The sequence below is a fragment of the Amblyomma mixtum genome, chromosome 1, assembly GCF_055824585.1.
Source record: "Amblyomma mixtum isolate Tamu chromosome 1, ASM5582458v1, whole genome shotgun sequence".
Taxonomy (NCBI): domain Eukaryota; kingdom Metazoa; phylum Arthropoda; class Arachnida; order Ixodida; family Ixodidae; genus Amblyomma; species Amblyomma mixtum.
Window position 1 is genome coordinate 48,481,530 of NC_143012.1, and position 14,898 is coordinate 48,496,427.

General features: G+C 47.6%; 1 protein-coding gene across 1 annotated transcript in view; it reads left to right on the forward strand.

Annotated features, from left to right (window-relative positions):
* Window positions 1-2,219: 2,219 nt before the first annotated feature.
* The window catches only part of LOC149366270 (uncharacterized), a 28,595-nt gene continuing 15,916 nt past the window's right edge, over window positions 2,220-14,898 (forward strand). The window contains exons 1-3 of the mRNA XM_089550039.1: window positions 2,220-2,445; window positions 11,030-11,232; window positions 14,396-14,552. Of these exons, the coding sequence (XP_089406165.1) occupies window positions 2,328-2,445; window positions 11,030-11,232; window positions 14,396-14,552 (478 nt within the window). The 5' untranslated portion in view covers window positions 2,220-2,327. The remainder of the gene's footprint in view (window positions 2,446-11,029; window positions 11,233-14,395; window positions 14,553-14,898) is intronic.

The window sequence follows — 14,898 nt, forward strand, 5'->3', positions numbered from 1 at the left end:
GCCTCGTGTGCGCCACAGCCCTGCGGCCGAAGTTGCGTGGAAAGGCTTTCGCCTCGCGCACTTTAGCCTCGTCAATGTGGCACCTGAATTTTTTTTTCGTAGTTATACCGCAGCATTTTTTTTTCGGAGCGCTTCCCCCTAAAAAATCGCTGCAACCGTGGCCTAACATCAACAGTGAACATATTATTTCGTTGCATGTTGAGCCCAGCAAGTGCCCGAAATCGAGAGCCCTCCACTACGACACCTATCTCACTCTTTTTGTCATCCACTCCCACCTTCCTGCCTTCCTTCACGGCGCGATTGAGGTGTCCACCAAGAAGAAAGACATGCGCCATTTTCTTTCCCGAAACAACACTACTCAAACCAGCCGCAGCACGCCTCCATCTCTAAGAATGGCGCCTTCACGGTGCCCGCGAGCCAGTGTAGATACACCGGCAAGCTTGAACCCCAACGCCCTCAATATAACTTCATAGCCGCGGCTTAACACGACATCGAAGCCAGAGAGCCATGGTTGCTCCAGCTACGGTTTCTGATACCTACCGTCAAAGGCGAACCCACAGTGATGTCCGAATACATTCTGGAACTTGACTAAATCACACAGGGTAGCCGACGGAGTTTGGGGTACACCTCGAAGCTTAGAGAGCAATAATGACGACCTTCATGTCTGGTCATGCCACAGGAATCACCTCAAAGGAACAAAAAGCCACCCCGCATAAGGCCCCGTAAGCGGAACACTTTGTTCTTTCAGGGAATATTGAGTTCTGCAGTCGTCTCAACATGCGGGAACACTACAAGAATTGAAAAAAAAAAAATCAGTGCTAATAAGGAGAAACCGGAACAGGCGCCTGTTAAGCAAACCCCTCGATCGCCCCTCTAACTGAGGTCCAATAAACGTTTTTGCCTCCCTATTCCCCCCCCTCCCCTCCCCCCTCCCGCGGTGGCTCAGCAGTTAAGGCGCTAGTTTACTGAACGGGTGTACGCAGGTTTGAACCCGACCGCGGCGGCCGCGTTGCGATGAAGACGAAACGCATCAAGCGTCCGTGTGCTGTGCAATGCCAGTGCACGTTAAATAAAGATCCCCAGGTGGTCGAAATTATTCCGGAGACCTCCACTAGGGCCATTTCTTTAACCTACACCAGCTACACCAGTGTAGCAAACGTCCAATACCTCCAATGAAGCTTTGCTACACTGGTGTAGCTGGTGTAGGTTAAAGAAATGACCCTACTACGGCATCTCTTTATTCGTTTCTTCGTTCACTCCCACCATTTTCTCTTCCCTTACGGCGCGGCCCGGGGGTCCACCGAAATACGAGACACAGTTAGTGCGTCATTTCCTTCCCTCGAACACCAAATATCAACTTTTCTATATCCATGTTTGCAATGCTTTTTCGTACCAACGATGTATGGTTGCATCTAAAGGTCACGCATTTCGTGCACCCGTTCTCAATTATTTGCGCAAGCAACAAGAAGAATCAAGCATGATTGCAAAGATTTTCACATGCAATGTCGCCTGTCTTACAACATTTGAGGTATTAATAATAACATCTTTATTTGAGCCGTAAGATAACTTAGATGCTGCCTGTCTTACGACAGGCAGACTATGATACCTCGGAACAACCTTCGGCGATCAATTCCGCAGTTTTATGTAATATTTCAGAGCGAATGTTTTCACTTCACAGCACTAATTAGCTGGATCTTTCCGTGTTTCACAGAGAAAGTAATATAGCTTTTTATTTTGCCTCGAAATTGCAGCCGTCCCAGCCATACGCTTCCGCTGACACATCGCATTGAAATTTCATTCCGTGTCTTTTTTTTTTGATGCTTCGTCGATATCTTTAACCTATCGACCAACCATCAAAGACACCATGGCGCTGAGAAACGAAATTTTCTTTAAATAAAGAAAAATATTTTTAATTCAAAAACAATCGCCGATTTCCAGAACTGTCGCAAAACCCGTCTCCAAACACCCGTTAAAGTTGCACGGAACAAAACGCAGACCATCGAAATCAGCGTTCATTCCCATTCCATATATGGGCATGGCTCCCTCGCGCTGGTAAGGTGTCCACCTATAGAGTTCAACGATAGCGCTCGGAACGTTAATGAGCGAGGCTTGCACACGCCCGGGAGGAGGGAAAAGGAACGCGGGGTGTCGTCTGCAAAGCCGGCCTAGAAGGCAGGTAGAAGAGGGAAAGGAGGGAAGAAACCTATATATGGAATTGTTCACAGAGAGAGTCCTCATAGCTTGACGGACTCTATTACGGACGGTTGACCGCACAGATACGTCTCCGATTTGGTACCCTTGTCTCGCTGTTTACGGATTCGGAGACGATGGACGACGACGACCGGACATGGGACGGCGACGACTACAAGCCGACGAAAAAGCGGAGGCAATTGTCTTCGGCCAGAAAGCCGAAGCGTAGAGAGCGACGACCAGCCAAGCCTCGCGGTGAGTGATGCAGGACGGCCAGCCGCCATGTTGACCTACTTTCTCGTCCTCCCCGGGCTGTCAAGGTCACCGGGACCGGGCCGCGCTAAGCCTATCTGTACGGTGTCCGCAGTTCACTGTATCCGCGGCGTGTTATTGCTCGTTTCGCGCTATGGCGCGGTTATTTAGGCGCGGCTCTTATTGGCGCTCGCTCGCGCATTTGCGCGGGTGCTTGTGATGGTATTTCACTGGCGCCCGCTCAGCTGAGCGAGTTCGCGAGGGCTCGCATGGCGCGAGCCATCCCCTGCTCAGCGAGGGCGCGTGACGGCCGTGGTTCTTCGAACATGGCGTGAAGATGTGAGGCCGCCATGTTTGGCGCTCCGGGCAGGCATTATTTTTTTTTTGTTCAGCGAGATTGGCCACGTTCTGCATTAGTTTGTATAATATTATTACTTTTGGTCACATTGTGACGTGACTTATTCGTTAAATTTAGTGAAGGACGCTATTTAGTTTGATTTATTTAGTTATTTGATTTATTTTTCTGGTTCATTGATTGGTTGGTTGCTTCATTGAGCTACTGAATGAATCATCACTGACTTATTCGGCTGATCGTGTCTAATAATTTATTGATTCATTGACTGATTTTATTGATTCGTTGAGTGATATTATTGATATACTGATCGACTGATTGATTGGTGCGCGTGGCGCTAGCCATCCCCTGCTCAGCGAGGGCGCCTGACGGCCGTTCTTCTTCGAACATGGCCGTGGTTCTTCGAACATGGCGTGAAGATGTGAGGCCGCCATGTTTGGCGCTCCGGGCAGGCATAATTTTTTTTTTGTTCAGCGAGATTGGCCACGTTCTGCATTAGTTTGTATAATATTATTACTTTTGGTCACATTGTGACGTGACTTATTCGTTAAATTTAGTGAAGGACGCTATTTAGTTTGATTTATTTAGTTATTTGATTTATTTTTCTGGTTCATTGATTGGTTGGTTGGTTCATTGAGCGACTGAATGAATCATCACTGACTTATTCGGCTGATCGTGTCTAATAATTTATCGATTCATTGATTCATTTTATTGATTAGTTGAGTGATATTATTGATATACTGATCGACTGACTGATTGGTGCGCGTGGCGCTAGCCATCCCCTACTCAGCGAGGGCGCCTGACGGCCGTTCTTCTTCCAACATGGCGTGAGGATGCGAGAGCGCCATGTTTGGCGCACCTGGAAGGCACAATTTTTTTTTGTTCAGCGGGATTGACCGTGTTGTGCATTAGTTTGTATATTATTACGTTTGGGCAGATTGTGACAGGACTTATTCGTTAAATTTAGCGAAGCACGCTATTTAGTTTTGATTTATTTTTCCGGTTCATTGAGTGATTGACTGAGTCATCACTGATTTATTTGGCTGATCTATCGTGTCTAATAATTGATCGATTCATTGATTGACTTCATTGATTCATTGATTGATAGTATTGATATGCTGATCGACTGATTGATTGGTACGCTAAATGGTATATGGGCAAGGTTAAAAGGGGTTTGTCCTTGTATTCTTTTTCGTCCGTTTGTATTTTTACACCCCTTTTCAACCATGCATTATTGCAAACTTTCCGATTTTCTCCCCTTCTTAGCAGATGGTGGTTTAACACTGCATTGAGTCACTCGTGAAACATTAAAAGGTACTGGGAATGATGGGTTCTGTCGACCCCACCAGGTGGGAATCAATCAGCGCTAAACGCCACCTCTTGGGCTCGTGCTCTGACTCAGGCTTGTACTACCAGATTAGAGCAGGTCGGCAAGATCTCCCACTTTTGCGAGCCTACAAGCTTCAGGAACTCGGGCGGTCACTCTGCTGGACACAAAGCGACATAGGCCATGAGGAATACGGTGGTGCAGTGGAGGGCCTCGGATAAATATCGACCACCTGGGGTACCTTAACGTGTGCTGGTATCGCACAGTACACGGGCACCATTTGATTTGCCTCCATCGAAAAGCGGCCGGGATCAAACCGCGGTCTTCGGGTCAAGCGGACGAGCGACCTAACCATTGAACCACTGTGGTGGGGCTCATTGATTGATCAATTGATTGAATGTCCGATTGATTGATTTGATCAGACTCATTGATCGACTCTTTAACTGATAAACCACCTGAGTGATTGGTCGATTGATTGATTGAGTTTATATATTGATCAACTGACCGACTGATCAGCCAGTTGACCGATTAATAAGTAATTGATTGACTTGTCTATTGATATTATGGATAATTTAATTCATTCATTGAATTATTGAGTAGACGACTGATTCGTCGATCTACTGATTGATTGAATTTGATATTGATCAGCTGACCAATTCATCAATCACTTAACCGATTAATCAGTTACTTCCCTGATTGGTCGGTCACCCAATATCTCGGTGACTGTCTGATTGGTCGATCAACTGATTGATTTAATTGATACATTGATTTAAGCTAATTTATTAATTGATTTCATTTACAGATTGATTCATTCTTCCATTGAATAATTGAGTGGTTGGTTGGTAAGTCGATTGATTAATTTCATTTGATGTGCTGATCAACTGGATGATTAATCAAACGTTTGACAGATTAATTGATCGATCAACTGATCGATTGAGTGACTGCCTGATTAGCCGATCGACTGATTGATTCAATATGTTGGTCAATTGACGGGTTGATAATCATTTGACTCGTTCATTCATCGATCTGGCGACTGGTTGATTGACTGATTTATTTAGGTTGATATGTTGATGAGTTAACCGATTGATTGATTCTTCGACTGATTGATTGATTTATTGATTGATTTACTGATAGCCTGCCTAGGTCCTTATTTATTAAATAATTGGTTTTTGAGGAAAGCAAATGGCGCTGTATCTGTCTTACATATCTCGGTTTGTCTCGGCATTTCGGGTTGTCTCTTCAAAATTGCAAATTTAGACCGGCTTCCTAAGTGAACTTATCAGACTAGGGCTGTGTGAGACTTTGATGAGACATCCCGGGATGCACCTAAGGCAGTTCCAAAGGGTACTTAGCTCTGTTTCTGACCGCGTAAAAATCCCGGAATCTTTCACATATCTTTTAATACAGTTAGTGGTATACGGCCGAATAAAAATCGGAGAACAGCAAGGCCCAGGCGATGTCCGAACCGCAAAAAGCTGAGTTCTTTGTTACTTTTTATATTAGCTTTTTTTACTATTTCAGATACTGCTTTTATTTTAGTATTGTGTTAATTTAAATAAATGCTTTAGCGCAAATTCCACCGCTCAGTACTTCGATGACTTTAGCTTTATTATTCCCAGCAGCTGCCGCTTTGAGGTCTGCCGCTTTGTTAGGTGCCGAATTTGTTGGTTGGTTGGCTTATGGGGTTTAACGTCCCAAAGCGACTAAGGCTATGAGAGACGCCGTAGTGGAGGGCTCCGGAAATTTCGACCACCTGGGGTTCTTTAACGTGCACTGACATCGCACAGTACAGGGGCCTCGAATTTCTCCTCCAAAGAAATTCAGCCGCTGCGGCCGGGATCGAACCCGCGTCTTTCGGGACAGCAGCCGAGCACCATAGCCACTTGTTACTGCAGCGGTGATGATAGTATCTAGCGAGAGGTTTAGTTAAATTGCGGTAGACAGTTATTCTCGAGAATTAGCCTTCAATTTATTTGGCTCGAAAGAGTGTGAATGCATTTTACCGATGCTATATTATAACGAACACTATGCTGCGCTTCGACACATAGTGGTGTTCAAGCAACTTACCCATACCTGCGAGGTCACTAGTTCGACTCCCGGTGACTGTGGCCGCGTTCCAGCAGTTTATTCACTCTTCTTAGTCGAGAGAAAAAATTGGCAGTGGCTTAGCTCGGCTTTGCCGGATATACTTATCGAAAGCTAAGCCGAGCACCACGGCCAGGCAAGCGGTGTGACGTCATACCGAACGGTGGCGGCGGCTCCGCGGCGAGGCGCATGGTGTGACGTCATGCCAGATGGCGCCGTGAGCGCGGCGTTCCCCAGCTGCGGTGGTTGCTAGGCAACGGCTCAAGGTCGGTCTCTGTGCCTCCTCGGAGCACCGCCACAGCGAAATCGCAAGTCGTGGCCGGTGTAGCTTTCGCTACAAAAAAAAAAAAAAGACTGCCCATATTCTGAGGATCCAGCCTTGCGGACTATATTTCCGGGAATTTAATAGTGCATATTAGTAATAATATTTACTCGAATTCGAAATTCCTACCATTAATTTTAGTGTTCAGCGTCGCGCGGCTCAAAGTGGCAGACCTGGAAACTAGAAGCGCTTGTCGAGATTTTATCGGATTTCGAAACTTAGCTTCCCGTAACATGGTTGAGATACACAATACCGCGATTCGGAATTTGGTCATCAGCTGGAAAATGCCCAGCAGAGGGAACTTATCCACCGTCCGAAGCACAACACCAAAGTTACGGCGCCATTTTCACTCAGCTGTGAGCCAGTACGCATCCCGGTTGCATTGCCAAGAACAATCATATCTGTTGAGAAGTGCTCAGCCCTCTCTTCCAGTGAATGGATCCGCATGCCCTTTTCGACCGCCGCCGTGAAGAGCCCTCACACCTTTCTGAGAACTCCTGAACGGGAGAGTGACGATACCCGAGTGAAAATGGTCTATAGAGAGCCTATACACTTCTTATAGACTCTATTGCCTTCCTATAGATATTTCTTTTTGAATATTCATTGTACATAGAGCGTCTATAGACAAAAGTGTACTAAAAGTGTATGGCCATGTATCTGTATATCGTCTGTAGTCTGTCTATAGCATTTATATTGCCTGTTGAATGTTCTCTAAGATTTGTCTATAGAGAGTTATTAGACTTCTTACACAGAAGTGTATGGACGGTCTATCGACTGTCTAAAAAAAAGTTTTGTTACGATATGGCCCTTACCGTACTAGTTAGAGAGCAGCGCATTTTCTAAAAGTTGGTGAGAAAGAGCTCCTTCGAGCACTGAACCTCTCTCCAAACCTGCCGCACCTGGTATTCTGTTGGACATATACATTGTGCAAATTTCTGCTTTGGCGCACCTCGAAAGTATACCAGGTATTTCGCCTAAGACGTTCAGCAATATTTAAATATAGTGCGACGGGGGCTTCTTTGAGTTGGAAAGGCAATTTTTTGCGGCAAAGCATGGTCATCGGTTCAGCTCGTCAGTATTCAGCAAAGGCGCGTTAACTAGTAGGCTGGTTAACTAATTGTGAATAATCAAATTATTAACTAGTACTGTTGGTAACCTTATTTATTGACGGGCGATTGTTGCCCACGATCTGTAATATCCATATTAGTTTCTAGAATTTCTAAAACGCAATTAGCCTCGGCACTGTGGTGGAAGAAGTTTTGGCTACTTCGACGAGGTTCGCGCACTGGAGGCGTTGCTTAGTCTGCAGCCTTCTCGAAAGCGCATGTATTTTGGCGCGATATAGACAAAATCTGTTGGGCCACAGCGCCGAGGGTAACTACGTTTTCAAAATTCTAAAAACTGATGTAGCTATTACTCACGGTGGGCTACACGCCTCTAAGTAACAAAGGAGAGTAGTAACAAGAATAGCTGTAAAACGAAATATTCAGTAACAGTTAACCAGCTCACTAGTTAGCAGGTCTTAGCTGTATTCTGACGCGGCACACCGCTGACAGTGCAATGGTGAAAAAAAGCTCTCTTCCAACACAAGAAGCTTCTTAAAAGAATGTAGAACATCTTAGGTGATACACGTGGTATATGAGCACGGTCAGCTATTTGGGCCCTATGTCTACATTCGCCGCCAGTATATTCCCCGCCAGAGAGGCCGCTCACATTGACAGCGACGCTGACAGCGCCTGTCCTTGAAGGCTGATTTCCCCCCACAGACACCTCTCTAGAGACACAGCCCCTATTCGGTTATGGGAGTGTTTCGCGGCTGCTAAAAAGGCTCCATGTGCGCAGTCTATGCACAAGGGCTCGATGCCTCCACTCTTTGGTCAGTGGTCCTCATCCTTTCTCATAACATCGGACCCATTGTTGCAAGCTGCATCTCTTCGCATGTCTGGCAAAAAAGAAGCAAGCTGTTGTTTCGCTGGAAAATAACAGGGGATGTCCTATCACTATGGCATCGGCCGAGAATCAGGAGTGGCATACTGTTACTGAGGAGTAAGTGAATGTCCATTGATGGAGAGCAAAGTAAAAAAATAGCTGCCGCAAAGTGGAGGCATGAAAGCGTAAAATGATGCAAGAAAACATGCATTGAAAGAACAAAAAAAACATAACTAACTTTGCGCTGCAGCCGAACGATACCTCTGTCGTTGGTCTAGTAGCCAGTGGCCAAGAGATGACAGGAACAATGTGATGACATTCACTTCCCGAAAAGAACTTATGACGAAGAGAAATCGTGGTGGAATGGAGGAATTGGCTGCAAGATAGAAACGTTATCGTATCAAGCATGCCCCAGCAGACAATCATGCAAAATCACCAGCGGCCTTCGTGATAAAGATACATTATGCGGTGCGGATCACCTATGGTAGGTGGCGACTCATGGGAGGCTTTCTTGCCTTCGCGGATTAGCAATACTTAGAGAGCTCGATATCTGCACCGGCAGCCTCAATTTAATAAACGCTACGTGCAAAAAACCCGGCCTACTGGAATGGCCTCTCACGATGAAGGGCCTCCTCTGCTAGCAATTGATGAAGACCTCCAGTGTTGCTCGACTTGTTGCCTATGGTACTTTCTCGAGAGAAACTTCCCTAACTGATACTAAATAACCAATTCTTTCCTTGCAGCATTTCTTCAACCCGCTTCATTTTGGCACAGTGTGTCGCCGTCACCCTGTTAGAACACCACAGCGCCGGTCAATCGATTTATATACTCTGGTGCTCAACCTCGCTTTATGCTGAAGAGTGGATTTCGCAAGTCTCCGGAAGTTTTATAAGCATTCCGATAGGAGAGAAATGCCGCCTTCTAAAACCTGAAATGAAAACTGCGGCAGACATTACAGGCTTGGCTGGCGTGCTACTTGGACCGTGATGCCATGCGACAAAGACGGAGCACTAAAAAGAGCGAGGAGAGGAGCCGGGTTCGCTTCCAGTGTGTCCCGCTCGGTAGGAGAGCATTACGGTACGGCTCCTGATGGTGTGGTGTCAAGCGTCCTTGAAGGGTCCTTGTGGGGCATGGTGTGCTGTCTTGTGTTCGACAGAGACTTTCTTAAGAGGCCCTAAAACACTTTTCCAACGCCTCGCCACTTAGCATTTTGTTACTCCTGTAGGCTTCACCGTACGTCGCACCGTCGTTCGTGGGTCAAAACTGGCTTTGTAGTGCCACTGATAATGCAAGGTTATCATTTATGAGCCACCTTGTGGGGAAGATAGCGATGACGCCTTCGAAGTGCTGTATCGAAAAAGATGTCGACGGTCACCCACTGAAAGGACAGGCTGGAGAATCTGAAGCGAAGCTTCGACCGATACTGCTAAAGCGGTTCTTTGGCCTCCTGTATAAATGCAGGTGTCGTCGCCCTAACATAATAACGCTTTATTGCGCTACATGATACTGTGAAGTTTATTGAGGAATCTGAGCTGTCAACACGGCGTACGCGTCGCTCCCCTGGACTGCTTAAACTGCTTATAAGAAATTATCGGATCATCAAGAAAAGGAGCAAGCGACTAAAGTACACGCGTCTTATTCGTTGAGTTCCTTGTCTCGGGGTGTTCCAAACGTCCAGCTCAGCTTGGATATAAAGCACGAACCGGTTTCAGCATGAAAATGAGGCTACAGCAGAGGTTTCCTCTTGTACAGGGCGTGGCGTGACACGTTGTGCTGATGTCTGGTACTGCGTTTTATTTTGTGGCATTGTCGGTGGCGTGGCGTTTACTCCATGGTGTGTTGCTCTGGCGTTGACTGCGTTCTCCTTGCTTCATTCGTTGCTGAACGCATGGTTTTTGCTTTTTGTTTGCAGTGGGATACACCGGTGCTTTGTAAGGTGGCAATCCAGCGGGAAAAAGTAAAAGCTCTTAAAAATACAGACGAAGTCCTCTCATCTCATCCCATTACCACGTCTCTTTATGAAGGTTATGACGAAACCAGAACTGTTCCGCCTCCTGTAAATTGTTCTAGATCGCACTTGCGCAAACCCGATCTCTCGACACAGTACAAATAGAAAAATATAAAAATTGCCCGAAAAAAATTCCCGCGATGTTCATTTTTTCGTCATGCCCTAGATTGCGCTGTAATTTACAGTCGTTTGATATTACAAAGGACAATCACTCCTTTGATTTTATTGAGCCATTCGAAAGAGCGACGAGATTCCTTCCTTCCCATTCTCTTTTTTTATTCGTTAAAAGAGAAAATTGTATATAACGACATGGGCTTTGTCGTCAATTTCATCTAAGTCATGCCTTTCAAAGTCGTAAATGGCGAAATAGACGTACAGATGAATGATCAAAACTGAGCTGAAAATAAAAAGGATAAAATAGGCAGTAACCTGTCCTCTAGCGCTACCTAGAGGACAGCATACTTCCCTTTCACTGCCATCCAGGCGTACTCGTGTTTGCAGCGTAGTGCACGCAGGGTGAAGTGTCCCGCAAACCAACAACTGCTATCCCACCAATTAACGCAGAACGTCCAGAGAGGGCCTGCAGGCAAGAAGCCATTGTGGACTCTGATGAATCCCTCGAGGAACGACCACGTCGTGGCCGGGGTCGCGCCCCCAGGAGGGCGAGGAGAGAGGATCCAGGCCCCTCGGCCGAGGCTCGGCCACCACCGCCAGGGGCCGCGACGGAGGTCGACGACGCCGCCAACGAGGAGGAACTGCCGGCAGAGGTGATGAGCCGGACACGGCATTCCTCGATCTCGCGTCCGGCTGCGTTAGCATGTATAGCCTTTGTCGAAAATGCGCCGCTCTGGGGCACCTAAGACGTGTAGTGGGGCCCTCTAATACCTTTGGGAGTTCCTAAGGTGGGAACTAGTGAGAACGTGAGTTCCTCGAACCTTGGAGACATTTAGAACGCTTAGGGTGCACAATGAGCCACATTGCACGAGCGGAAGCAGAGCCGGTGAGCTGCGAATTCTTGACGTTGTAGCTTTCGCCGGAGGCCGTCGAGTACTGGACACAGTGACGGAGATGACTTGTCCGAACACTCACAAAATATTCGCCGGTCCTTGCGGTAGAGAAGAGTGTGTGTGTGTGATTGTGTGTGTGCGTGTGTGTGTGTGTGTGTGTGTGTGTGTGTGTGTGTGTGTGTGATTGCGTGCGTGTGTGATTGCGTGCGTGTGTAGGGGAATCGCGCCCGCCCGCCCTGAATGACCAACACCGTACCAAATCTGCATGACGTCAGCGCAGGTATAACACTGCACTCTTCTCCAGTCCAAGAGATCAATTAGGCTCAAGCCCGAGGGGATAGCATTTTTATTGACCTTCATGCAAATAAATGCGGCGGTTATTATTGACGACATAAACAAAAAGCACTGCCGCGTCATTTACCAGAAAAAAAAGTCCTCTCGTAGTGGTCGGGGAAACAAACGAGCTCGCTGCCTCCTCGTGATTTTCATAATGCAGTGCTTACAGCAGCGGTCAACAAACAAATGCCTTACTGAGCGTAGTGGCACGGTTCCTAGCAATTCGCCTAAATCGAAATTCGGCCGCCGCGGCCGGGATCGAGCCCGCGCTTTCGGGTCAGCAGCCGACATAACCACTGTTCAACCGTGGTGGCAGCATGTGGCAGGTTGTCTCAGATTATGAATGGCAGTTTACCATTATCTTTCGAGAGAAAAGCGTAAAACGGTTGTATCTTACCGGTACTCACTCATGGGAAAGAAATGTGGTGGCTACCGAAAATGGTTTAGCTTAGTTCAGGACAACGCAGCCAGCTATAAAAAGAAAAATGATGGCTGTAACATTAAGAGATCGGAAGCGGGCGGAGTGGGTGAGAGAACAAACACGGGTGGTCAATGACTTCCTAGTCGAAATCGAAGAGGAATAAATGGGCTTGGGGATTTACTTATGTATACCACTACTCCTTGGCCAATCCCCCCACGTGGGTATGTGCCATTATAAAGAGGTGAGAGGTGAAGAAGAATAAGAAGAAGATGCGTAGCACTGGCAGGCAGAAAGCTAGGTGGGCAGTGAGAAGTTTGCGGGGATAGGGTGGCGGCAGCTGGCAAAGGACAGGGTTAATTGGAGAGACATGAGACAGGCCTTTGCTTGCAGAGGGCGTAGTGATGATGATCATGATAGCGTGGCAGTAGCGTCTACAAGAAGTTTATAGACACTGTCTAGACCATCCTCGTAAGGTTACAAAGCTTCTTAATGACAACTTTCCGGTCGACTCGTCAGCGTGCCTTCTCATGGGGTGCAGTGTAGCCCCCTGCAGAAAATGTTACCCTGAAGCTCGCAGTGGCTGTTCCCGTTCATTGTGCTTCCGATTTGCCGTTGTTTCTGAATGAGCGACCAAAGAAAGGCAAGTTTATTTGATTGACATTCAGCGAAAAATGCTGGGGCTTTCGGTGTTTGCTGATTCGGGCAGCGCGCAAAGCAAGGACTGATAGATATGCGGACAATCACAGCGCTGCCAGAACCGACGATGTGAAACCAAGCAGCCCTACAGAAGGCGCTTCGTGGTATTTGCTGAACGCTCAGGAAACGATCCGCTGATGTTGTGGCGGGCATCGGTTTACCCCTCGCTCATGGTCGCTGTTATACGTGTTGAATATCGACATCGGTCCTGATACGCTTGCGAATTTCTCTGATACCTCTCCACAGTCTTCATTCTCGCGGCAAAAAAGCGCTCATCGGCTAGTCCCCACAAAAAATGGTCTATAGACTGTCTATTGACATCTTATAGACACTATTGCCTTCCTATAGTTATATATTTTTGTTTATTCGTGGTGTATAGGCACTGTATAAAAAAATACCGAAGATTACGTTACGTCCTAATGCGAAATTTGAGCGCAGCAAATAAGCTGTTTCACCTTTTCGATAGATTGAGGCAAAGAAATCGAGCAACACATGTATGCGCTATCACAGAACGTAAAGTAACGTAATCGTCGGCGCGTCGACAACTGCGCGTCGGCGCTATCACAGAACGTAAAGTAACGTAATCGTCGGCGCGTCGACAACTGCGCGTCGGCAACCGGCGCGTCGGCAACTGAAGAGCACCCTGTCCGCCACACAAGAACAGGGGGGGGGGGGGGGGACCCTTTCCTCCTCTTTCTGCATGGCGGCGACGGTGTTCTATGCAGTCACGTTATCTTGACTCTCTAGCGGCGTCAGCGGCATCCAGCGGTATCAGTCGGTCGCTGCTAGCGCTGGGGGGATGAAAGGGGGGCGGAGCTGGTTACGAGGCCGACGACAACGCCGACGACGACGCGAAACCCAGGAACGGACGCCAAAGAGCTGCGCTCTAAAACATTCTACCCAAAGTGCATGGCCATATATACACAGATCTTTTATAGACCGTCCGTAGGTTTGATTTCCCTATAGACTGCTCTATAGGATTTTTCTACAGAAAGGCTATAGACATTACAGGCAAAACGTTATGGAAAGAAATTTTTGCAAGAGCCCTCCTTAAGGGAGCAACTCCCTTAACGAAAACCTGAATCTACGGCTGAATTACGGGCAGACGAATCCTCGAGAAGGCGAAAAAAAAATTCGCCCCTCATATCGCAGCAAAGGTCTGAAATCGCTCACGCCCACTCTTCTCATCTCCGGCGGGCTTATTATGGGAGCAGGTGGGTACGGTGTGCCGTTCCTAGAATCAACGGGTGTTGGTTTGAAACTAACGCCGTCCGACACCAATGCAGCGCTGGTTGTGCATCTGCCTCGTTCACGAAATCCTCCGCCAGCCTAAGCCGCTTGGCCGAGCCCTTCCCGTCTCGGCCTGTTGTGACGATAGAATTTTTGTTCGTGGCTGCATGTAAGTAACCTAGGCTGCAAGTCAGAACCTCTAGTCTTAGTCTCTTATCCTCGCCTGTGTCCTACGTGCAGTTCAACGAGGCGGTGATGGACGAGCTGGCCCAACACTATGTGGACAATATCCTGCCAGACCTGTCTACAGTAATCTCGCCCAGGGACAGGGAGTCGTCCCTGCACAGCTGCACCTCCCGCGCTCACGGCGACTCGGACGCCGGGAAGCGACGCCGCGGTGAGAGAGACATGCACCACTTTAGAACACAGCTTTCGTGCTGACTAGAGTTACTGTATTATAACTACCTAGAGTTTGGTGTAGCCCTCCCAAGTTGCTCCAGAAAGTATCGCGGTCATGGGCCAAAGCCTTACTTATGCTTGCAGCAGACGCTATACCGCGCAACTCGGACGGGGAAATAACCGAGCGATTACCATCCGCAGTCTCATTCCCACATATTTTTCCGTGGACGCTGGTTATATACATAAATATACCGAGTGAAAGCCTTCGAAAAGCTCGTCTCGCTGTGTGGCTTTGCCGCATGACTTGGATGCTTTGTGCAGCCCACAGGCGCTGTCTTCAAGCG